General features: G+C 37.9%; 1 protein-coding gene across 1 annotated transcript in view; it reads left to right on the top strand.

Annotated features, from left to right (window-relative positions):
- The window catches only part of BMP5 (bone morphogenetic protein 5), a 53,846-nt gene extending 29,372 nt beyond the window's left edge, over positions 1-24,474 (top strand). The window contains exons 3-7 of the mRNA XM_065730803.1: positions 83-231; positions 11,345-11,542; positions 16,590-16,666; positions 18,262-18,372; positions 21,883-24,474. Coding sequence (XP_065586875.1) covers positions 83-231; positions 11,345-11,542; positions 16,590-16,666; positions 18,262-18,372; positions 21,883-22,032 — 685 coding nt within the window. The 3' untranslated portion in view covers positions 22,033-24,474. The remainder of the gene's footprint in view (positions 1-82; positions 232-11,344; positions 11,543-16,589; positions 16,667-18,261; positions 18,373-21,882) is intronic.
- Positions 24,475-26,137: the final 1,663 nt, after the last annotated feature.

The raw sequence follows: 26,137 nt of genomic DNA, 5'->3' as shown, positions 1-26,137 counted from the left end.
AGAAAGTTATTGTCAGCAAGGAAGTTAGGGAGAAAAAATAGTAATATTTGAATGTCATAACTCTCTATTTTCTTTAACTTAGGGATGCAGACTTGTTCCTGTTAGACACAAGAAAGGCTCAAGCTTCTGATGTGGGCTGGTTTGTGTTTGACATTACTGTGACCAGCAATCACTGGGTGATTAATCCACAGAACAATCTGGGCTTGCAGCTCTGCGCTGAAACAGGGGACGGTAAGACTATAAGTATAGACCATGTCTTCATATACGCTCTTGTCATCCTCTTGCTGTGAATTTTTTCTGGATTGGTGCTTTTCAGCTCTACTGGGAGGCAGTTAGTGGCAGGTTTATAAATGAAGAACACAGTCTTGTCCTGATGTAGCCATGATCTGGAAACTATTTATTGTTCTTAATTTTATACAATATAGCAATTAAAAAGCTAACTGAATCAAGTAAAATTAAATGACGTTTGGGATAAAAGCTGTTACATAAAAAATCAGGTTCCATTTGACTGTTCTTCTGTTGATGATTACATACAGACAGGAAACAAGCAGATTTGGGAATTTTTGGTTTATTAAGCTTCTAATGGTCAAGTATGGAGAAAGTTATAAAACAACTACAGGACTGGACTGACTTCCTTGCCAGTAATACTGACATTGGAGAAAGGTAAATAATAGGGTAATGTGGAAATGGATTTTCTCTCTCTCAAAAAAAAAAATTAATTTCAAAATATTTTTACCCTGAAACATGTCAAAACTTTGAAAACTTTAACATTTTAATTAGCTAAAAAATAGAAAGAATCCTATTAAGTCTCAATAATACCAGGACCAATTTTTTAGGACCAATTTACTAGACTAGTACATTATTCACAGTTATGCTGTTTATTAAAAAGTGAAAATGCCTCTCAGTGCAAAATATGTTAGAAGAAGTGTTCTTTTTTAGGCTTCTTTAGAAACTAATAAAAAGAGAATTATGTGCATTTTTTTTTTCCTGTGATGGTTCACTTAATCCGCGCTACTTTACAAGCAAACTTTCAGATTTAGCTTTCTTGTCAAAAAGCTTTTCATGCCAGAGGTCAGGGGATCTATGATGCCAGCTAATCTAAACCTTAGCTGACATAATGTTAATGAGTAGCAGAAGAAACCCTGGTGTAAGAATTAATATATTTTTTTCTTCTGTCTTTGTTCTGGCTACATTTTCTCATTGGTTTTGATCTGCGTTCTCCCCCAGGCTCAGCTGGGCTGTGAACAAAGCCTCTCAGAATTTTCCAGCAAGTTCTCTGCCTGCTGGAGAGTTATGCAAAAAACTGCCGTGGCTCTGATGTCCTTCTTCAGTCATGATGCTCAGAAAGGCTTGAACCCAGGTGGACAATTTCACCTAAAATTGACCAGAAAGTCCAGATATAGCCAGCAGAAAAGAAGACACTGATCCTAAGTAGGCCACCATGCTGTTGCTGCATTCAACAAGTCTTCATATGCCCTGCACCTGGCCATAGACTGTGTGGGGAGGCAGCCTGGTTTGGTTAAGGCCAGTTTTTAGCCCTTAAAATTTTGGAGAGGTGACACTTCCGTCAGGCAACCAAATGAAGTGGAATGGCTCCTGGCCAGTTTTCAAGCTCCAGAATAAAGTCCGTCAATGACTTTCTTTTTCTTTCTTTCCCTCCCTCCCTCCCTTCCCTCCCTCCCTCCCTCCCTTCCCTCCCTCCCTCCCTCCCTTCCCTCCCTCCCTCCCTCCCTTCCCTCCCTCCCTCCCTCCCTTCCCTCCCTCCCTCCCTTCCCTCCCTCCCTCCCTTCCCTCCCTCCCTTCCCTCCCTCCCTTCCCTCCCTTCCCTCCCTTCCCTCCCTTCCCTCCCTTCCCTCCCTCCCTCCCTCCCTCCCTCCCCTCCCTCCCTCCCTCCCTCCCTCCCTCCCTCCCTCCCTCCCTCCCTCCCTCCCTCCCTCCCTCCCTCCCTCCCTCCCTCCCTCCCTCCCTCCCTCCCTCCCTCCCTCCCTCCCTCCCTCCCTCCCTCCCTCCCTCCCTCCCTTCCTTCCTTCCTTCCTTCCTTCCTTCCTTCCTTCCTTCCTTCCTTCCTTCCTTCCTTCCTTCCTTCCTTCCTTCCTTCCTTCCTTCCTTCCTTCCTTCCTTCCTTCCTTCCTTCCTTCCTTCCTTCCTTCCTTCCTTCCTTCCTTCCTTCCTTCCTTCCTTCCTTCCTTCCTTCCTTCCTTCCTTCCTTCCTTCCTTCCTTCCTTCCTTCCTTCCTTCCTCCCTCCCTCCCTCCCTCCCTCCCTTCCTTCCTCCCTCCCTTCCTTCCTTCCTTCCTCCCTTCCTCCCTTCCTCCCTTCCTCCCTCCCTCCCTCCCCTCCTTCCTCCCTCCCCTCCTTCCTCCCTCCCCTCCTTCCTCCCTTCCAAATTCCTTGCTTCTGAATTCCTTCCTTCCTTCCGAATTCCCTCCTTCCTGTTTTTTTTTCTTTCCTTTCTTTTCTTTCTTTCTTTCTTTTTTTTTTCCAGGAGAATCAAATGCAGAAATCCTTGAAAATTAAATATCCATGAAAGGCACTCATTAAGAAACCTTGGAACTAGCAATTTGTTGATTCTAGCCTCAAACTTATATTCCCTCAGTAAACAGCAGGAAAGTTTGTATAGTTAAAAGAAACCTTTAGGTTAATACACTGAAGAAATTGTAAAAGAACAGTTTATGTAAATATTTTCCCTGTCTTACTCCCAAGATCAGAAAGGTGATAGATAATTTTGTATTTTAAATGCCAGCGTCACAGGCAGGTTTACCTTCTGCACCTTGCTTATTTTAATTTCTGATCGCAGCTGCTGAAGAGAGGAGGGAATTCCCCTTTCCTCACTTTCTGTTCCCCTTTCAGTTTATTCATACAAGAAGAGTGCCCTCCTAGGGACCAAACTTTTCAGAGCTATCAGGAAGACCTGTGTTATACTACTTCAGCTTAGTATAAAGAAAATCATCCTTTTATGCTCTTACAATTTTGTTCTTAAAGCTCTGATTATTTTTATTGGGTTGCTGTTACTTCTGGAAGCTATTAGAAACACCTGCAGCTGAATGACATGTTTGTGTACAGAAAAAACATGAATTTTTAAACTTGACCCACTATGCAGTCAACTCTGTTTGCAACCCAGGGAACCCCACCCACCTTTCCTGCAACCACTTCTCAATGAATACCCAAGGGACTGATCAAAAGCAACAGAAAAACCTGCCATTGGCTCAAAGGAACTTCAGGCCATGTGTGTCTGACACACATTTCTTGATGCCCTCAGCAGTCCATTTTGTTAATGGAAGGTACAGGAAGGGTGTCCCAAAAACTGGAGAACCGTTTATGATAAGACCTGCTCCATGAACCTTTCTGTTGCAACAGGCCACTAAACTAAATTGAATTCCATTAAGTCGGAGAATTTATGTTTGATATATTCACTGGGGCAATGGCTAATAGTCTGTAAATACATAGTCTTTTTTTTCAGATTTATTCATAGAGAACTTTTAAAATAGGGAAACAGTAATTACTGAGACTCCAGGGTGCTACTATATTGTTATCACTATCATTAATAATAATCTTTCTTATAGTTATCGTTCACAGGGTTTTTAAGCAATTACTTGTGGAGATACATTTCATTGGTAATCCCCAAAGAAAGTACATAAATACTAATAATGTCTATGAGAGGAAAAAAAAAAGTAGCTATTTGATACAACAGTGTGATTTAAAACAAAACAAAACAAAAACAGAAAAGAAACCAACCTTGGAGAGTTTCTGGTTGTTGTAATTCATATTTTTTCCCCTATAGAAAATGCTGAAAAAGTACAAAAAGCCACATGACATTGGAATGCATTTTCTTTTTTCTTTAAGACGGTATTTGGTATCATACGCACCATTTTAGCATGGAATGTAGACTTTTTCTCTTAATGGGACATTTTATTTTGAACAGTAAGAATAAAGGTTTGCATGACACATATGGAAGCTGTCAACATATAATGCACTGTTTCCCTGGGGCTGTGGTAAATTAAGGATCGGGTTTTTTGATTCTCTTTTTTAATGTCTCCTCTACATTCTGCAGCATCTCCTTTGGCTGGTTCTCTCCTTTTGACACCAAAACTCTCCATGGTGTTTAAAATGAGAGGTGATCATTTTCACACTGATGGAAATGCGGGTGTTAGAAGAATTACAGCATAAAGTCAATGCAGATGCAGAAACAATTTGAAAAGCTCCATGTGACACTTCTTCTCTATGTATACCATATGCCTCTTAAGACTTAAAACATGTTCCAGTGAATCAGCACCTTTATATTAACATTTTTATAATTAGACATCACTTCTAATGGAGGAGTACAAAAGCTGCAGGAGTCTTTTTGTTGCTGTTTGTGTCATTGCTGAGGAGAACTTAGCATTGCATATGGAAAATGGGAAAGGAAGAAAGTGTGTAACAGTGGCTACTGGTGATCTACAAAGTAAAACAAGTCCCAGGTACTTAGATCTCAATACAATATTCTGGTTAACTACAGGCATGCATTTCTGTGTATTTGTGTGCCTTTTCCTGAATCACTTGGCCTCTCAGTTATTTTTTGTCGGGCTGTGCATCACAGGGGAGAAACTGGGACTTTCTTTGAGAAGTCCAAGTCGATTAAGGTGACTTCTATCAACATGTGGTCCTATAGCAAGTTTCCTTAGGCATTCTTGCTGTTCGAGGTAGGCAGGAAACAACAATCCTCAGCTCCCCGACTCAGACTCTTCAGCTATTTCTTTTTAACACAGAACAAAGAGGAACTAGAGCAAAAATAGGTTTCTTGATCTAAATGAAGACTGAAGAAAGCCAAGTCTTTATCCAGTGCATTTTTAGGTATGTTTCCCATGGAAGGGGGCTTGGCTCCTACTCCTGAGAGAAATACTTGGGAGGTCCTTCTCCAGTGATAATAGAGGAGATGATGGAGACACTTTTTGTATCTTCTCATCTCAGGCTGGGTCTTTCAAGGTCTCTGTCTCCTGTGAAGGCTTCAGAGAGGCAGTAAAAACGAATTGCTTTCAACCAATAGCAATCTATGCCAACACCCTGGCTTTTTCAGGTAGTCGGCTTCATACTTTCACATTCTTGGTCCCACCTTTACAACATTCAGTATTATCAGTCTCATCTCAAGGCTGCCCCCAGTCAGTCTTAGCACCTATCTACATGCCCAAAGTAGCTGACAGGCTCTCCAGAGGATAATGTTGTGTTGTTATACTCAAGTCCCTTAGTGGAACTGATATTTACAAGGCAAAACATCATAGTGATTTCACCTTCATTAGTGTCCTTGCAGTGGGGGAATTTAGGATATCTATATATACATATATATATAGATTTAGGTATATATGGACTTTGGCAGGCAATAGCTCTGCCTAAATTCTGAGCCATCTGGAAGCCATATAGCCATGTTAGCACAGCACTGAACCCAAGCTAATATATCCTGCCCCTCAGCAGGTTTTATTAGCTTGGGCTCAAGCACTGCCTAAGTACAGCAACATGAGTTCTGGTTCAGAGCTGACTTTGGCCAAAGTTATAAGAGTAAATTAAACATGCTCAGGAATACTGTGGGGCACTGTGCTTTGCTGGTGTGAAGTGAGCCAGAGGAATGACTCTTAGCCTCCAAACAAGGTGACTACATGGCACCTGCCCCTGGGAGAGCCCGGGGACAGTGCTGCGGAGACAGTGGGACAGCTGGTACTAGCCATGAGTATTCCAGCAGTGCCCTGTCACCCAAGCAACATGGACAGTCCATCTCCAGTACCTGGAAGTGAGCCTGGACACCCCATAACTTAATCCAATAAGTGTAAACCGTGTTTTCAGCTGGGTCAGAAATACCATGAGCATTTTCTTGCATCTGCTGGTAACAAGTGATTTGAACATCCCATGTTAGTATGGGCATGCTTACTGGAAGCAGGAGTATTGAGAAGGTGGGATGGGCTCCTGCTCCTCCTGCAGCCAACAGTGCATTCAGGTCCTGATCCTGTTGGCATAGCTATGCAACAAACCTCTGCCCTCCTCCCTAGGCAAATGAAGGATACTTCTAAGCACCAGTAGTTGAGTTAATTATTAATTAGTTATTTATTAATTAGTGTTTTTATTTATTATTAATTGGTATTGGTTCTCATTTTCATTTAGAACATTTTTAACCTTATTCTTTGGTGAATGACCAGTTAATCTAATCTCTACTTGTTTTATTGACTTAAACATATTTTTAACTGCAGAAAACTCCTTGGACTCTCACAGATGGTTCACAGTTTAAGTACATTAAATTGAAAGGATAAATCAAGTACTTAGGAAACATATTTGTGTATGATTACATCTGATTTTTTTGTGTAAGCATACACAGTACTGACACATTCTGCTGCATATCATGGTTCATAACATGTTCACAAACAATCACAAGTGCTTTCTTCAAGAGCTTTATGAATTATCAAAATCAGCACAAAAAGATATGCGAAATTCCTTCAAATAAACAGAATAAAAGTAACATTTTTAAGATTTTAGTAACAAAAACAGGATCCTTAATTTTGACTAAAGCTGAGATGACTAGGAAATGCACAGCAGACCATTGAAGACCACCCATTTTTCAGAATTCCTTATAGACTTCAGGGAACACAGAAGTCAATAAAACACATGAAGATTGTTTCAAAAGCTGTATTTTACATCGGGATAAATGTTTCCTCCAAAGGAAAAACTTGCCTAACAGTTTATGGAGATAATACAGTAGATACATATAAATACTTTAGAGGCAGAGTATTGGGGATACCTTCCTTATAAATGGGCCATCATACTTGTGTTGTTAGCTTTTATCTTTTTAAAATAAATCTTCATTTAAGCTTTTATAGCCAGTCCCTATCTATATTCTTTTGATTCTGTGAAATCCCATTGCTCTCAAGAGCGCTGTTTAGGCCCAAGAAATCAAACAAGTTTCTGTCTAATTTTGAAAACTACTTTATGATCTTCCAGAGTCAGAGCCTCAGGAGAGTTTTTGCTCAAATATCAGATGTTATTGGATCTTATATACTCAGAATCTTTCTCCAAGAGGCCTTCCCCAATCCTTATTGTAGAGATCATTCTCCACAAGAAGAAAACCATCGATGTGACACTGGAATGTTTTTGTTGTTTGATTTTGGATTTTTTATTTTTTATTTTTTGAGTAGATCAGAAGTTCTCAATTCTATCTACAAATACACAAAATTATTACCAAAATAACAACTGTGACCTAGAAGTAATGGCTAATCTGTAAAATGTGTTTTGTGGCTTGTTGAACACTTCTGAAAGTAAATAAGTCCTTGTTTTTCATAACAAAATGAGTGTTTTTTTGCAGTTCGATGAGTCAGGACAAAATAACGGATCTTGGACTCACTCATTGTCCTGTGCTGCCAGTGTAAATCTGGCCAAGAAGCATTATGGCTGAAAGCTTTCGCAAAATTAGTGTCTGCTAAGTGCCTTACATAAAATATATACTGCCTGAGGAAAGAGAGCCAGGTCACAAATCTCACCACTGTCGCTGGCATCCACACTGATGAGCTCAGAAAAAGTCAGGATTTTGAATGTCATGAAGAACGTGGTGATCTCTCCAGGTCGGGATTGCAAGACAGATTGTTACTGAAAACTTGAAGTGTTCTTGCAATTCCATTTGGAGCAGCTGGGGGGAATTGAATTTTTAAGATGGAACTCAATCAGTTTATGAAAGGAGTTGTATGTTGCAACTTCATGTGGCAGCAGAAAACCACACAAACAAGTCACACAACAAATAGCTCCAGAGTGTTGATCCTGCGGGTAAAAAAGCTTACGAAATTGTCAGGATTGTTGAGGAAGTATCTTTGAAACTGATCGTCATGGTTATTTTTGAACCAGCTATTCCTTTACTATAAGGGCCCAGAACATTGAAAGGCAAATAATTTTCATTCAGTTCAGTAACTAAGCCTGGAACTTTCATACAACCTTATCTGCAAACTGCTAAGGGCACTTTACTATCAAATAGAATAAAAGCCAAAAATAAGATTAAATGCCAAGTTAAACAAACACATCTTGCCAAGGACTCAAAATCATATGAATAAGGACTAAGGAGTATAGCAGATTTGGGACATAGTGCTTGAAATGAGTTTTTAGTCTCCAGTATACCTGTCAATATGGAGAAGAGACAATAAATTCTCATAGCAAGATTGAGAAGCACGTGCCAGAATGTGAGGAATATGAAGGCTCTAGACTGTCCCTGTATGAAATCCATCCGTTGCACTTATTTATTTTTGCTAAGTGTAGTGTAAGTGCAGTGGCTAGGTTCAGTGAAACTGACTGCTGGTTGCTTACACAGTGTGTCTACAGGCAGAAAAAAAAGATCATTGAAATCACTGGGATTAAAAATACAACGGAAATATAAAAGCAAATCAGTGTCAAATGCTTGAAGACATTTGATTCTTCTTCAGAAATACCTGATTGGCAGAGATACACTTTACCTGTTTGCTTTTACCAGCTGAGCTTTCCTGAAGCCTGATTTTAGAAAATACTGGTCAAGTATTCCAGTATGGAACAACTGTGCTGGAGACACCTCAGCTTCTAGTTGTCACTGAAGCCAAGAGAAAGGTTTTCCAAATGTTACTAGAAGTGATGGACTAAAACCACTTACCAAAATGAAGCCCATCAATGCTTCTTGCTACAAAGACCAGTTCAAGTTAGGGTAAAAGAAAGGTGCATTCTACAAGGCTATGGCTTGGAGATGGAGCTCCTCCTATGGCTGAACTCTTGGTGCTTTTCAGAGTTGGGTTATTTTGAAATACCTCCTTTCCAGAAATAAGCAAAGCTTTTTGTTCTTAGCTTGAACGAGATCTCCCCAGTGTCCCACCTACACAACTCTTTTCCATTTTTTATCTTTAATAAAGGATAGATGTTCTGTAAATGCAAACTTTCTTTTGCACAGAAGCTACCTAAAATGAGACGGTATATGTGATTTGAATTTCCAAACCAAACAGTTCAGAGATCCTCCTCAGAAGAAATATAATGTCTCTAGGGCAGTGTATATTTTGATTGCTTTGTCTTCTGGAAGTTGGAGTTAAGCTAAGGTATATGATTACCTGAGAGAGAAAAGTTTAATGACAAATCCACTGAAGTCAAAACAAGTTTTCCTTTTGACTTCACTAGGAGCAGATTCAGTACACCTACTATTCATGAAGTGAATAAAATGGGTCCTAAAAACACAGGCTGGCTGCTTAAAAGACCAAGCAAATAAGGGAATAAAGTCACATAAACTGTTTCTCTGTGTAAAAAGGCTGTGGGTTACAGGCTTAATTTTTTATGGTATATCTCTATACCTTGAATAACTAAGTAAGCCCTAACTTGTGGAATCTTAATAGCCATCTCATTGCTGAAGTCTAAAGGAAACCCAGAGGAAACTTAATATTGAAAGTTGTTTTAAAGGGAGTTCACATTGGTTTGAAGGATATTTTGCTTCGCACACAATATCCACCATTGTAAATTCAGAGAACTTAGATTTCAATTCGGAAAACCTACACACATCTTTACAGCCCTCAGTATATAAATCTAATAGTATTCTTAAAATGTCCACCAGCAAGGTATTAATCTCTTACAGATAAAATTAAAATTCTGAAACTCGTTGGAACAAAAAGTAAAGAAAAACAATATAAATATTCTCTCTAGAATTGAGGGGAAACCTGGAAGTTTGTGGAAAGAGGTTGGTTTGTCCACGAGTTGTAATGAATAGAGAATAGCCTGTACAGCTTTTCATATCTGACTTGCAACATATAGAAATTAATGTTACTGAGTTATTTAATAGTTACATAAATAAATACATGAAAAGAAGAATTAAAGAAACAAGGCTAAAAAGCCATTTAAAATGAAATCAGAAGCTTCAACAAATATATTTTTCCCTTGCAGTCAAAAAAGTAATTATCAAAATTGTTCAGAATATGTTGCCAATTACTCTACTCCATAACTGCTAACTTTCTCAGTTCTTCTCTTGCCTTTGCTGGGCTCTCTGTCACTGGAAACATCTTAAACCAATTTAAAGTGCTACACCTGAATAAACATGTTGTAAAAGTGTTTATGTATTGAAGTGGGTCAGTTCAAGGTATGGTATTTGGCTGGAACTTCTAATTTCTCTTTTTACTGCAAAAAGGCTGCCAGAAGGAGGAAGTCTGAGCTGAATTAATACATTTGTTACAGTGGAAGTAGAATGGAAACTACTTTAACCACAAATCAAACTGCCTCTTTCATTTACGCCAGTGATAGAGTTTTTCTAAGAAATATAGACTCTGGCATGCAGCCACTGTACGTTTGTGTTTGAAAAGGAAACCTATATGCTTATTTCTATAAGGCCGATTCCTATGCTTATTTGTAAGTTGTTTTTCAGGGTGACGGAGCTAACAGTGTTACAGGTTTGTGGGGCAGATGCTCCTTTGTTGTCCGCGTGACGACCTTTCCAGGCAGCTTAGCGGAGTCTCCAGTATGGTGATACCACGCAGGCGGTGCCGGTGCCCGCACCTCCCCATTTAAAGGACCTCCGTGTCCCCCACCCAGCACAGCTGCACAGCTTCACATGACACTGTCTCATTTTCTGACGGTTGAAGGGCTCTGCATAATACACGTATGCACAAAAGCGTTTATGCTGCCAAAATAAATTCTGTTAAGAGCAAGGGTTTATTTGCTAAAATGTCACTGATGCAATTTCAGTGAGTTGTTTTGCTTTCTTTTCTTTTACTGAGGTTTAGATCCTATAATATAGTGAGGTTACCACACAGTCCTGGCTGAACAAATATTTTAAAGAAATATGCACATCCCTCGGGAACAGAACCAGAGTCAATAATGTCCATATATCAAATCTTGTTCTCTGGAGTGACTGAACTCCTTCCTACCTTTACTACTGAATGAACATCAGTTTGAGTAACACTGTACAATATTTGTTTTTAAAGTAGAGGTATATTTATTATCCACAGTTCTCTTTGCTGCATACTTGCTTTGGGGATATAGGGTTTCATATCTGACACCCAAGTGATGCAAAAACTAGATGATCCTTCTGATAGGCTATAGACTTTAATGGACCTCATTATTTTTTCACTTCTATAGACGTATACACGAGACTGAATTAAAATATCCATGTATTGAATAAGATATGTTGTGTATGCAGATGACAATTTTATGCAATGACAAACTACCTGAATTTTTTGTCTTTTAAGTTTTCTTCAAAAAAAAGAGGTCAGCATTTCTTGTTGTGTAACTTCAGAACTGTGGACAAAATTCTTATCATGCTTCAGTCAGAGGTGGAACTCCCGCTATAGCTTCAGGAGGGTTAGAACCCCACCTCATGTATGCAACTTACAATTTTCATTGCTTTATAGGTCGAAGTATCAATGTTAAATCTGCTGGCCTCATTGGAAGGCATGGGCCCCAGTCAAAACAGCCCTTCATGGTTGCGTTCTTCAAGGCAAGTGAAGTGCTTTTCCGTTCAGTCCGAGCAGCCAACAATAAAAGGAAAAACCAGAACCGCAACAAATCCAGTAGTCATCAGGAGTCTTCTAGGATGCCAAGTGTTGGGGGTAAGACAAAGCTACTAGTCTGTGATTTACTAGCCTCTTCACAGTAGTTATTTCACCTGCTCAAATGCAGTAGAGTCACAGCTGCTCATTGGCTGAACTGTTGGAAACTGTTCCTGTTCTATTTCTGTCTGCCTCTACAGCTTTGCTTAAACCTCTTTTATGTCGGCTGTGAGCATGATATACCCCGCGTGAGTCACTTCACCTGCATGCACTGGCTCTTGACAATGTATTCTGGAAAATGTTGTATCCAAGCTTGAAACTTGTCCTGTGTAACAGGCAGCTGGATGAGATCCTTGCTGCACATGAAAATGAGGCAGAGAGAAGAGCTGACCCCCAACTACTTCTCCAGAACAGGAGTAGTAGCTCCCCATTACAGCCCAAAATAAATTATGTTCCAGTTCTTTCCTGAAATTCCCTTTTGTAAAAACACTTTGTAAATATTCTCTCTTTTGACCAAATAACTGCTTTTCAGGGACAGGATGTGAAAATGTATCTTTCTAGAAGTGTGCAAGATCAGTATCAGTATATCAAAACCTCAGTGCAAATGCAATTCTTAAGCTCCATCTATAAGCAAGCAAATTAGTATCTTATTGTAGGAAGAATTCAGCCTTGGTGTGAAACTCAGCTATTTGTGGACAGTCATTATGAGCATTATGTGCTGCTTTAACCCATCTCACAACCTCAGAAGAAAAGAAAAAAAGGCACATTAGAGATCCCTCTCATGTAACGTACAAGCTTTCCCTGATCCTCTGTACAACCACAAACTGCTATTTATTTGATAGAGAAATCATAGAAATGATTTCAATAACCTATATTTCTGAACTTTCACAAGTAAATCACAAGGTTTATGTAGTGATCTACTGGAACTAAATCCCATTTTAAGGTTAAAAATGAGTAGTAAAATATATTCTGAAATAAAAGTTTTGTTCACAATCATTGTTACCACTTCAGTAATGTACTCAGTTTCACTTATGTATGATTGATATGTAGAGAAATACATTATTGTTTCTCTAGTTTCAGTGGTGGACTTGGAACGCAGTAATTTCTAAAGTAGGTGACTTAGAGGGAGGCATGTGTTCCCTCTGATGATCCTAGGTTTTGTAAAGCCCCTGGCATTTGTAAAGGTACCAGGGATATCTGTTTATAACATCAGTGGTGGTTGTGTTGTTGTTGGTTTGTTAGTTTGCTTTGGAATATTGTAAAGTTTTCTGATAGTGTATCTGCATAATTAAGAAGTCAGTTAGTCATCCCAGCATAAGAAGGGCAAAGAACTCTTTAAGCAAGTGCAGATATGGCCAAGGAGCTGGAGCACCTTTCCTACAGAGAGAGAGGCTGAGAGAACTGGGGGTTGTTGAAGGCTTTGTTATAGCGGCCTTACAGTATCAAAATGGGAACTACGGGAAAGTTGGAGAGGGAGGGACTCTTTATCCAGGTGTGTACTGACAGGATAAGGGGAAATGGTTTTATAGTAAAAGAGGGTAGATTTACCTTAGATATGAGGAATGAATTCTTTCCTGTGAGGGTGGTAAGGAACTGGCTCAGATTGCACAAAGAAGCTGAGGATACTCCATTCCTGAAGGTGTTCAAAGCCAGGTTGGATGGGGCCTGAGAATGATTTGGTGCAGGGCAGCCCTTCCCATGGCAGGGGGACTGGAACTGGATGACTGTTATGGTCCTTTCCTGACAAAGCCGTTCTGTGATTCTATGATTCCATAAATATTGTAAGGGAGTAATTGTCAATTAAAAAAAAAAGTATTCTTTTGTTATCCATTATTTACGAAGTTATATATATGATGATATTATAAAGGAACACTCACTCCTTGTTAATTGTTTAAACTTCTTCAGTCATAGCTTCCAGGAAGACCTGTTCCATGATCTCCCTCACAGAGGTGAGGCTTACTAGTCTGTAGTTTCTTGAGTTTCCTCTCTACTCTACTTACAAATGAGAGTGACATTTCCATTTTTTCCAGGCAGTGAGGAATTAACCTAACAGCTGTGACTTTTCAAATGTGATGGAGAGTGGCTCGACAACTACATCAGCCAGGTCTTTCAAGATCTTGGAACACATGTCAGGGAAAAACTTTGCCCTTTTCCACCTATACACCAGTCCCATGGTGCATTGTAGCAGCTTTCTGGAGAAAACTGGTTTCCTAGTTCTGCACAGCTTCCAGTAAGGACCAGTGGTTTAGAAGTCCAATTCTTCTCTTCATATTTAAACCTAAGAAAAACTCAAAGAATACTGCCCATCATCTTCCTCAGGGTGGTATGTGAGGCCACACTCAATTCTGATTTACCCCCTTGTGCAAGAGACATTTAAAGTAAATGACAATGATGGGCAAAAGTTACCATGTGATGTATGTCCTAGTTTCCACACTTACTCCATAACCTAATTCCTACTGCATGTAAGTCAGACTTCAACAATGACGAATGCAGCTAGATTTTATATAGCCAAAGCTAGATAGGTAAATTACCATTTAAATGTTGCAGGGTTCAATTATATTTCCCTTTGCATGCTAATCCCAAATTTACTTCAGCCCTTCCTTCTTTTTCTCCTTGCTTTCCTCCATTTCTCCATTTTTTTATGTTTCTTTTTCCCTCCTCTTTTTTCCCCTTTCCTTCTTACCCCTTGTCTTTTGTTTCCTTTATCTCTTTTCTTTCGCATGTTTCTGGACCCCAGCAATTAGCTTTACTAAAGTATCAACACATCAAGAAGGAAAGCCCTGCTAACAACTCAGTTCTTCTCTTCCACTGAAAAACACATTTTTGAAGTATTGATAAGGATATACATAAACATGATATGGAGAAGATAAAATCTGTATGCATCAGTTATTATAGTAGCTAGTCAGATATTCACAGATTTGGCATCAGCATCCTTGTATCATTAAAATTGTCAAGGGAACATGACCTTAATGTAGCACATTCAGACTGCACCTGCCTGCTGTGCACAAAGGTTTGAAGTGTTTATTACTTACCCACTTCCAGTGTGGTTGAACTGCATTTAAAAGGAAAAAAAAAATAAAAACAATGGAAATTTGTTCCCAAAGTACTTCATACAACTCCACTTTAAAACAAAGTCTGGCTTTATTTTCTTCTTTTGAATGTTACCTAAAAAGAGTTACAATGGAATTGGCACTAGAAAATATCCATATGTAAATACTGAATGATGATTCAAACTAGGAAGTTCAACAGTAAACCTACATAATATTTTGTCATAATGCAGTGAGATAACAACAAAAAATTATCCTTAACTATGCATTTCCTGGGATTGACATCATGTGTACTTCATGATAGTATATATATGTAGTTTACATTTCTATTTTCCTTGCAAAAAAATTATTTGAAATGCTTATATTTTCTTGCTCTCCTTTCACAGCTCCTGCTTCTCAGGGCTTTGGACTATAACTACAGTCCCCAGAGAGCATGGGAACAATGCTTCTTAGCCACGATACCTATAGTTTTGATTCTTGACAGAGTAAGCATATGGGCTTTGATGTTGCAGTGTGTGAAATTGGATCCTTGGCTCCAGATCTCAGTATAAATGTCACATTTGATACCTACATGCAATGTTACATTACACGCAACTTGTATGAAATATAGAAGTCAATGAAGGAGTATACATTTGCCTAAGTTAAACTTCCTTTGTAAGTGTGTGGATTCACATCTTCATATAAACTGCAGACTATTGTATCATGTAAATGACTAGCCCACAGAGCTAGCCAGCTCATCATGGAGAACGGAGAAGTTGTTCAGGTACAGTTTGGCCTTCAGAAATTCCTGCTGACTATTTCAAAACACCTTCTTGTTCTCCATATGCCTGGTCAAGATTTTCAGGAGGATTTGATCCACAGATTTCACAGGAACTGAAAGATGGGTGTGGTATTTTCCATTTGAGAATCATAAGAAATATTCCTCAGTCATAATGAACACTCAAAAATGGCAGGGAGTAACTTTCTGGTGATGTTAATCAACTCATTCTCCACCCTTAAACTCGTGTCTTCTGCTCACATAGACTTGTATATCTTTGATTTACTTAAGTGATTCCTAACTCTATTTGTTTAATTGTGTGGATAGAGTTTCAGTCACTAGACTCAGGAACTTGGGTTTACTGAAGGCAAATCTTGCTTTTAAAGCCAAGGTAGATAAGGCACTGAGTACCATAACCTTTTCTGAGTCCTTGTCACTAAACCACTGGATCTGTACTTTTCTTAATTTTTAAAGTACAGTTAAAAACCTCCAAGAGAGTGAGTGAATTCTAAACATATATGTAAGCTTTTCATTCAATTAAGCTGTAAGGAACCTTGCTAGATCTAAAAACTAATTCTAGAAGAACCTCCTTCTCTCTTCTACAGTTTCTGTGGCATGCCATGGAGTTCCTCCAGTCAACCAAAAGCTCTGCCATATTCTAGGGTACAATGAAAATTGACTATTTTTTCATTTTAGGTGAAAAAACTCTCTCCTTTAATTTTCCAAGAACTAGTAAACAAAGATCATCTTATCCCAGCTTCAAGTTTTTCTAGTGCTAAGAACTGTTCAAAAAATACTTCTCCCTTGTATATCTGAATGACACTAAGCCAAAACCAGGGTACTAATGGGATAAAGGGATGAACACACCAACTTCTTTTCCTGTTGCTCTGGGACAGTAAGGAACAAACACTGCATTTTCTCAAGGCTTAAGGTTGTTCTGGAGAAGCAAAGGTGCTAGGTTCTGCATGTCCTTCAATCCTGATACATCTCTCACTGCCTGGAAATATTCAGACCTTTATAAAAGCAGCTGTGATTATACTCATGTACATTATTAGATCTAAAACTACATAGAATCTACTGATTAATGTTTCCAGAAAATATGATTTAAGAAAGAGAACAATAGATGCTAACATGAAAATAATAGACTTCTGGAAGTCTATCCTATTTTACATTGCCTTTATGAATAGTCCTAGGAGTATAAATGTCACTATGCTTTGAACAGTTTGGTCAGGAGTTCAAAAACAGCAATCTCTTTTCAGTTCTAACCAGGTTTCTTAAAACTATTTTTATTTTCTTCCTATAGATTATAACACAAGTGAGCAAAAGCAAGCATGTAAGAAACATGAACTTTACGTCAGTTTCCGAGATTTGGGATGGCAGGTATGGTTATAAATTCTGTTTCCTATCAATGCTAACTGGGACAGTTTAATTTACAGTCCCCCAGTATTTACAGTATGTTTTCCTCATGGTAACTGGTATTTTACTGATGAGAGACAAATTCTTTAAATGCATTTTGAAAATAAACCCTATCACTATCTCTCTACCTTTTTTTTTTTTGGTGCTGTTCTCTCCAGCATTTTTCAGATGTTACTAGCTTTACAATATTAATACATTCACTGAAAGATAAATCTGAATCATTACTCAAGATCTGTACAGGTCTGCAGTAAATGAAGCCTAAATCCCCACAGTTGTTAGTAAAAAAACTTCTGAAATTTGCCCTCAAATTTTCCCTGCTCCATTCTTCTGTGAATCAAAGAAATTTCACTGGGTTGGGGTCCATAGACAATAAGAATTTAAATCACTGTTCAGTGGTCTTTAAAAAACCAAATCCCAATTTACATAAGTCCTACAAAAAACTCTATTTTGTAAAGTAAAAAGAAAGAATATACTTCTAGTAAGGGGACATAAAGACAGAAGTAGACTTATGATGAGGAAAAGAAAATAGAGAATATTTTAGATGGTTTTTGGCTCAACTCAAATTCTGATTTTTGTAGTATGTTTATCCTTAGAAAAACCTGAAGAAGTAGTAACAGTGTTTTCACAAGATTGCTGAGCATTAAGTATCCTGTCTGCAGTGACAGAGCAGGATTGTGGTATTGACTTGAGTTCAGGCTGCTGAACAAGTGAGCATTGTCTGTCTTTTTCAGGTATCACCAGTTCTTTCCTTTTTTTTTTTTGTTGAAATGTGAAATTCTGATATGCCCCATGATACACAAGGCTCACAGATCAGTCAGTCAAGGTGGTCATAGAAAAAAGAAAATCTTTTTTTTTTCCAGAGAAAATACTTGAAAAATCAAAGTTGCAGATGGAGAAACAAAGCAACACAGTATAATATTTAATCTGTGAGAATCAGGATGGAATAAGATAAAAAGAAACAAAAACCATGGAATAGATTATCTCACTTCTTCCCAAGGCAAATCCATTCCCTTTGCCTAGTAAAGAAGGAATTCAGCAAACTAAACACATTGATTTGTTAACATTTTAATATATTTTCCTTCGTATGTTCTTTTCCCTATACAGTCTGTGTTGCTAGACATTCTCAAAATCAGTGATTCAGTGGCATTCAACTGAGTAATCTCTAGTAACCCTTAGTCTCATGAAATATTACAATTAACAGTATTGAATGTGTTGAAGAAAGAGGATACATTTTAATTACTCTTATTACACAAAAAAAAGCAGTTAAGAATTTCATTCTGGGAAGAAAAGTATGCTAATAAATATGTTTGGACCTTTGATTCCCATTACAGCCTCATTGGTTGGTATTCAGTACAGTCTAATTTAATTTTCATTATAGTTTTGCAGGAAGAAAGCAAATACTTTTATTTTTTGGCAAAAAAAGTATATTAACATGCCACATTCTGAAGTTCATTTTGTCCTTGGACAAGCCTTAGATAGTTTGATCTAGTTTTACATTCTCTGCATGAAAAAAAATAAAATTAAATAAAACAGAGTGAATTTATTTGTTCTGATTTTAGGACTGGATTATTGCACCAGAGGGCTATGCTGCATTTTACTGTGATGGAGAGTGTTCCTTTCCCCTCAACGCCCACATGAATGCAACAAACCATGCCATTGTTCAGACACTGGTATGTCTCTCGCCTGTAATACACTTCCCTATTTTGCACTGTGTCCTGGCACAGGGCTTATCCCTTCCTCTCTGCTTACCACCAGTGGACTCTTTATTTCTGTGAAATTACCCATTTTTAAGACATGATTTGATGATAACACTAGAGAACAGATGAATTGTCCAGAATGGCCAGTGTGATAGATTTCCCTTCAATTTCAAAAACAATAATACATGTAAAGATTGTGTCTTATTATTGAAGAATCTTGTAGACAGGAACCAAAAGGGGACTCTGGTTCCCTTATTTTTTTTTTTTCAGCTTATAGAAGCTCCATGTTAACATTTACATGTTATTCCTTCCAGAAATGACATTTGGCCACTCTGTGGACCTCTGTCATCAACTGTTGGCAAAAGACGTAAAATGTAATTGAATGTGAAGCTTTGCAAGCAGATGCATTTGCATGTAAGAAATTGTGTTCAGTCATGCCTGGCTAACAAATACAACCTATAAGTGTGTTTGGATTTGCTGCTCTGCCTGGTACATATAAAAGAATTGCAGCCAGCTTTTTAAAGCCTCTGCCAGTTCTTGTGTTAGTCCTGTGCATCAACCAGGGTTGCCAAAAGGATGATCTTAGTTGGATCAGCTCACAAGGCCTCCTCCAGCCCACAAGAGTTCAGCTACACTTTGGTAAACACAGCAGCTTCGGAAATCAGGACCTTTTCAATTCAGTGCTACACGTCTGATGAATGACCATGATTTTTCAAACGTGCCAGCTGAAGAATTGTCTCTGAAAATCATTAGTATTAAAAGATAGTTTAAGAAATGGAGGAATGAGATACAATAAGCAAGGAAGGAGTGGGAGTATGAAATGATAAGATAAAATGGTTGTCATTCCTTATAAGATTCTGGAAATGTCAAAGCACTTACTTGACTGAAATGAGAGAAACATAGTTTTGTGATCTTTGTTTAAAAAAAAAAAAAAAAGACAGAGCAACTGGGCTTGAAATGCCTTTTCCCCTTCAGAAATGGGCAAACCGAAAAAAAAGAAAAAGAAAATAAATTTTTATTTTCCCTGATTTTTTTCGATGAAAAACAAACTTCGCTTTTGAGAATTACTATGTTACTTGAGAGGGATAGTTTTAGAAACTCACCATGTGCTGAGACCATTCTCTTTCCATTCAACTTCTCATTTATGTACCTTCCCCAATCCCAGCCGTCAGTGTAACATTATTCCTCTACCCCAGAACTGATGCCAACAAGATTCACAAAAAGAAAAGTCAGACGCTGGGAATATATAGAATTGAGGTAAGAGGTTCAGGTGAAGGGGAACAATAAATACGAGCTAACAGGGACTATAGCAGTGTACATATGAGATGATGAAGAACAGAAACCATGCCATCTTGAACTGAAAAGAAATAGGTCTGCAAAGCAGAAGTTTATCATAATGTAAACATCACCCACAAAATTTGCTAATAACACTGAGATCCTCAAGTTAAGAGTTCCCTGCTACAATGATAGACCTTTAAATAAGAGGTGGCTCAGTGCTATTTTCTCTTGTTCATCTACTCTTTCAAAAAATGATTTATTTCCTATGTTTAAGAAATTTTCATAGATCGTCTACTTTTTAAAAATGAGATACTTAGATTTTCCTAGCTTTTTATGGCCTTTTTGGAATTGTATGTCTCCCTCTGCATGTACTGTACATGTGTCCAGTTGTGCAGCCAAAAAATCAAGAGGCTAATTAAATTTTAACTGCACATAAATTAGATGAGATAACAGTAGTTGAATGCTTTATGGTTTAAATTATGCACAATTCAGATTTACACAAGGTGTGCACATGGGGATGGTTTGAGAAGCAATTATTCATGCACCCCACCCTAATCCAAATGTAATCATCTCTCAGCCATACTGATTACACCATTCTGAAAAAGCCCACTCTTTGGGTTGGGAAGTGATTGTTCCTTGGTACCCCTCCAAACTTTACTGACTCATTTTTTTTTTCCTCTTCTGTAACAAGCATAGGAGAAATGTTGGTCTAGTACCTCTCTCATCATTTTCTGAGGCTGAAGTTAGGTAGGCAGAACAGATACATATACACTACAAGAAAGGCTGTATTTAATGAATTACATTATCTCTCCTCTCTAGTCAGCCTCTAAAAGGCACTGGTGTAGAAATGACCTCACGATCATTTAGTTCACGGCATCAGCAGGTAGACTCACACTTTCTTCCAGGTTTTTGAAATTCTACCCTTTGTAGATCACTCTTTGCCACTCAGTGGTCATTTTCGTCAAGAGGGTCTGCAGGGCTGTGGAGCTGGGGAGGCAGGGGCTGGTGGAACCAGGAGTTGTGGGACAAACATCTGCTCAGACATGGCATAGTCGTTCTTTTCTCCAGTACTTTGCTATTCATTTGTTAAAGTGTTTTTAAATGTGTGTCTAAACCCTTTCTAAACTGTTTCTTCAGGATTTATTATTGCTCATTTCAAAAGACCTTCTCATGGTAACAGTTATGTAAAAATCGTTTCCTGATAGACTGTTCTCTGTTGTCTGGCAAAGACTCTGGGCTTATATCACTGCAAGACAGATGGCTCTAACAGATTTACAAAGACTTAACATACAAATGAAACCTATTACTGCTGAAGTCTTCATCCATGCCTTAATAATCTCTTGCCCTCTCTATTACAACTCCCTCCTTTCTGGCCTCCCCAGTTTCCAAGTCTTCAGCATGTGCAGAATATTACATCCAACCTTCTTTCAAGTACAAAGAACTTGCATTTCCCCCATTTTCAGTTATTTCCAGTAGATCTTGTTCATTCTGGGATGCTGTTCAAAACTGTTTTTCTTCTCTTTAATGATTCATTGGTATATTTCAGCCTAGTATACAGAAAGCCTTCTCTGTTTTGGTCCTTTCCCCAAACTTCCTGTCCAGCTGGCACTCACCTTACAAACTGATATTGACTTCAGTAGAAGTAGAGCTGGATGCACAGATACATAGATAAGACCTTAAAATACACTCATGCTGCCTGAGAACACACATCTTACTCTTTCATAGACTGAAAACTGTATTTCAATATGAGCCTTTGCCTACACAGCATTTGCTTTCTGTCACAACTTTCCTCCATGCTGAGACTCTATGCAAAAAGGCATTTTAGCACATGCTGGAGTCTTGGTGAGACAAGGGACGTGAGCATGTGCTTCAAGTTAAGCATCATCTTCAGCAGAGATGGTACTAACATATGTGTTTTCCCAAACTGCAGCCTAACTTTGTCTCTTTGCTAAGTTTCATGTGAAAACCAACTTTGTATCTTGGCCGCTCCCCCTCACTTAAATTTCCATCTGCTATTATTGTATAACACTGCCCGCACGATTGAAATCAGAGCAACATTCTGGAGGTAAGCTCTGCTTTAAAGTCACTAACTGAGGAAAATCTGCAACCACAGAGCTCTCCGAACTGCAAAGACATGTCTTGTACTGCTGTTGTCCTTGTAACTCTCCTTTTGATACACGAGCTATGTATTTATCTGTCTTTCAGGTTCATTTGATGTTCCCTGATCATGTACCAAAGCCATGCTGTGCACCAACAAAACTGAATGCAATCTCCGTGCTCTACTTTGATGACAGTTCCAACGTTATTTTAAAGAAATACAGGAATATGGTGGTGCGTTCATGTGGCTGCCACTAGGATGAAAAAAGTAATAATCTAAAGCAGAGGGCTTTATTCAGAACTGTAATAAAGTCAAGATATAAGCCTTGCTGATGGGAAGGCCGTTCTAAATTTATTCCATTTCATGTCATCTCTCATTTAAATGTACAGTATAATGTATATAGCAGCTTTTATTTATTTAAAGGTATATAGTTTCTTTTGTACGAGCAAAATTTCAAAATCATTTATTTTATGGGTCACCTTACTAAGCAGTAGAACTTCAGAAACTAATTTTTTTGAGTTTAACATACTGGAACCTATGTAGTATCATTTCCATACTTTGAAGTAAAACCTTTGTATTGTTTTTTTTTTTTTTTTTTTTAAGTTAGTAACCCTGGAACTTTCGTAACTGCTTCATATTGTTTAAGGAACTAAAATGCGTTTGGTCATATTGTGCCAATGAAAACTGTGGAGGGATATTTATTTAGAAAAAGACACAGAAAAAAAAAATAAGACTGCTTGGCCAAACATATTTTTTTTCTTTTAGAAGTTCTGCTCCATTAGAAAAAGTGAAATGTTGAACAGTGTTAAAGTAAATAAACAGTAGATAGAAAATAGAAGTGAAGAGATTGCACATGTAAGTATTTTCTTTAACAAGAGTAAGTGAAGGAGCGTGCTACTTCTGGGCCTGTGGGCTGCAGGGTTTGCAAAAGGCTCAGAGCTTTGGGAATTCTGCGAAGACAAACTCTAGCCTCCATATCTGACCTTCCAAGTTAACACTAAACATCGAACAACAAAGTTCTTACCTCAGTTCACATCAGTCCATTATCTATCACAGCATGTACTGCAGCAAATGTTGTTACAGTAAGAGCACAAGGTAAAATAAAACAAAAACCCACATAGGCCGTACCGTCACATAGGTGAAGCTACCAGATACTTGCCTGTGATAGCGGCTCTTCACGTGGAGAGAGGGCAAATACCATTCATAAGAAGCTGCTGGGTAATTTGCAACCTACTGTTAGTCTCATCTTCTTTCCTAGCAGGTTTAGTTTAAATGAGATGTAAGATGGGATAGCTTTTTTTTTTTTAGCATCAATTTTTATAACGTTGGAATTTCTTAAATCCATACAAATATTTTTTCATTTCTCGACATTTTTGGCCTGAAATAAAATCCTTTGGTCGTGAATTTGTGTAGTTTGTAATGGCCGCATTGCCATTCTCTCCACCAGAACCCATATGCTTATTTTGAATTGGACACGTTTGAAAACTTTTGAAACCCCTTTCTTCTAGCATTATGAAAATGAGAAAATTGAAACTGTTTTCTCATTATTAAATGGCAAACCATAATAAGTTCTTATCTTGAACTACCTTGATTAAAAATGCTTTTTAACAGTTCTCAAAGTGTTGTTAACAAGTGAACAGTACATACCAGTTTCTCCTTAGACAATCTATCTGTGTAGATGATGATTTCAGTGGTTATTTAAGGCACATTTCAGAAAACTCAGATTGATAAAATCGGCACGTGTGTGTGACTGCATATGCATGTGAATGTGCAGCTGTCCTTTTTGCAGAAACTAATATATTTTATCTTGTTACTGGAGTATTACATACATCTTTTTATGCATACACACAGCAGTTTTTTGAAAAATTATCAGTTCTGATTTCTGTCTTTGGAACTCTTAACTCCTTAATACAAACAATTCCATTTTATGCTTCCATTTCTGCTTTGTACATCTATTGCCAACACATCTATGTTTAGCTGCAGTTCATGCACAGTGATTTATATCAAATTATCATGTCTCCAATTTGATTAACATTTTTGAACAACTAAATAAAAGCAGTTAAATTCCTGAGTTATTTTCCAAAAATGTTCAGGTTGCTGTATAATTTGGGCAGGAGGATATGCTTTGTAGAAGTTGATTTTTTCTAAATAGGATTTGATGAACACTACATTTTGGGTACATTAAGTAATATATTTTTAAGTAATGGTGTACCATTTTGAGAATAAGAAACGGAAGATTATTGTTATATTATTCTATAAAATATGCTTTTGGAATATATTTCTATATTTTGAGACATAATAAACCTGTAATACTACTTCATTCTGCTGTGATTTTGCTTCTGAGGTGTGACAAAATGACACCAACTTCATACCTTATTTTTAAGGTAAAAGCAAGAGATTGCTTTGAGTTATTCATAGATTCTGTTGCAGTTCATTTTTATTACAGACATTTTGCAAAATGACTTTTGTTATGCCTTATGATATGTCCTGTATGTTTTCAAGCTGCAGCTGGTTGAACCGTCTACTCTATTAATAAATTTCACACCTTGAAATCATACCTCCAAACTGCTCACACTCAAAATATACTAGAAATACAGAAATATTTTTAAAAATCTCCTTAAATACCTAACTAATCATTCCTCTGCTAGAAAGGAGGGATATTGGCACCACACTCAGCATGCTCTGAATAAGGTTATGTATGTATGCTTTCATATGCGCTGGTTCAGGTAAACCCTTCTCCAAGACTACACATTTCAGGGCTTTTTTGTTCTTTTCCTACATCCTATCAAATATCTGATTTTATATACATTTATACATAACATATGCACATATAAATATACATATAACATGTATGTAAATGTATTAAATTATATTATCATATATATAATTTGTACCCATTTAATTGCTAAGATAATTTCACTACCACTTAATATGCTTGAGACTTTTATCCTTTTTAAAGTTGCTTAAATTTTCTGGATCCTTAACATCTGGGAGAAGTCCAAAGAGTTAAAAACCGGAAACATAGAGTAGTCTGTACAAATCAGTGTTTCATTATGGGCCTGAACATCTCAATTTTCAACTTGCTCATAATGTCAGCGCTACAGCTATATGTCAGCTATACACTGTTGGCCAAAATCAGATGTTCATAGGATGCTACTGGTGACAATTTCTATGGCGTAGAAGAATTCTATGAACCTATGAACCTATGAATTCAACTCAAAGTTGAGAGTCAAAGCTGAGAGGTATAGAGCATTCCAGCAGCACTTATTTAATTTTCTTTTAAAAATGCATAGTCCTGTGAGACCTTACGAAGACAAGCTCTGACTGACCGAAGTGCAGAGCTTTTGTAAATTCTTTGGTCTGCTATGCTGTGAACCACATAAGAGTCTGCCTTCAGTTTGGAATTTGATGGGCGTCTCTGCTCTGTCTGGATGTTCACTTCAAAAAAGTATTTATAGTGTCAAGTATTTCTGAATTTGGCTAGAGGTAAGAACCTTTAATTAGTCAGAGAACAGGTGGGAGAGACTTGCTGATAGTCAAAAACATGCTTGCTCAGATTGCATTTGCCCTTTTCTTCTAATGGAAGATCGAACTAAAAATTAAATTAATACAAAGCCATCTGGTAGCAACATAGCAGCACATCCAATCACTATGAAACTCAACTAGAAAAACCTCTGAGGAGCATAGCCATGGATGTCTGTGAGCAAAAACGATGATCTTGTCTGTTCTTGTTCTGGAGCGTATTTCTGGATGTTTATCCTGACTGACATGCTCCTTCTGAGCCTATGACTCTACTTTCTGCAGGGCCAGTTTTCATTTTTAGATAAATTTGTGTTTGTGTTGAGTGATTAGGTAGGTAATATAAAAGGAGCTATGTGAGAAGTTCAGATATCTCCAAGAATAAGACACCAGTCCTGTGCAGCTGCTAATTCTGCATGCTATATGTAGCTGTAGGACTAGGAGTTGGAATTTTGTCTTCATATTATGATAGAAGTCAAATGTCAGACAATTCAGGGATTCACTGTGTTAAACATGTACGTGGTGCAGTAAGTTACATCTCTAGTGTAGACACTGGAAGTGTGTCTTTTTTGAGGGACGATACATAGAAAATGCACTTTTGGGTTACAGTTCACCTATCTTTCCACAAAGTGGGTTCAGAACAGTGGCTGTGCTATATACATTCTCTGAGCAACTGCAGGAAGATAACCACTGTCACTTCTCAAATACCACTGCAATGTGAAATTGCTATTTTTTTTAATCATCACGGGAAGTCATACACTTTTGTTTTCTCAGCCATTTTCCTGGAAAAAACTTTTCTGGATTGATGACTGCATATTTTTCTGTTCCATTTTTTTCTCACTT

The sequence above is a fragment of the Cyrtonyx montezumae genome, unplaced genomic scaffold, assembly GCF_038088225.1.
Source record: "Cyrtonyx montezumae isolate F1298 unplaced genomic scaffold, pur_monq_1.0 scaffold_13, whole genome shotgun sequence".
Lineage (NCBI taxonomy): Eukaryota > Metazoa > Chordata > Aves > Galliformes > Odontophoridae > Cyrtonyx > Cyrtonyx montezumae.
The sequence above is the reverse complement of the archived record's forward strand: the minus strand, read 5'-3'. Positions and strand labels throughout refer to the sequence as shown.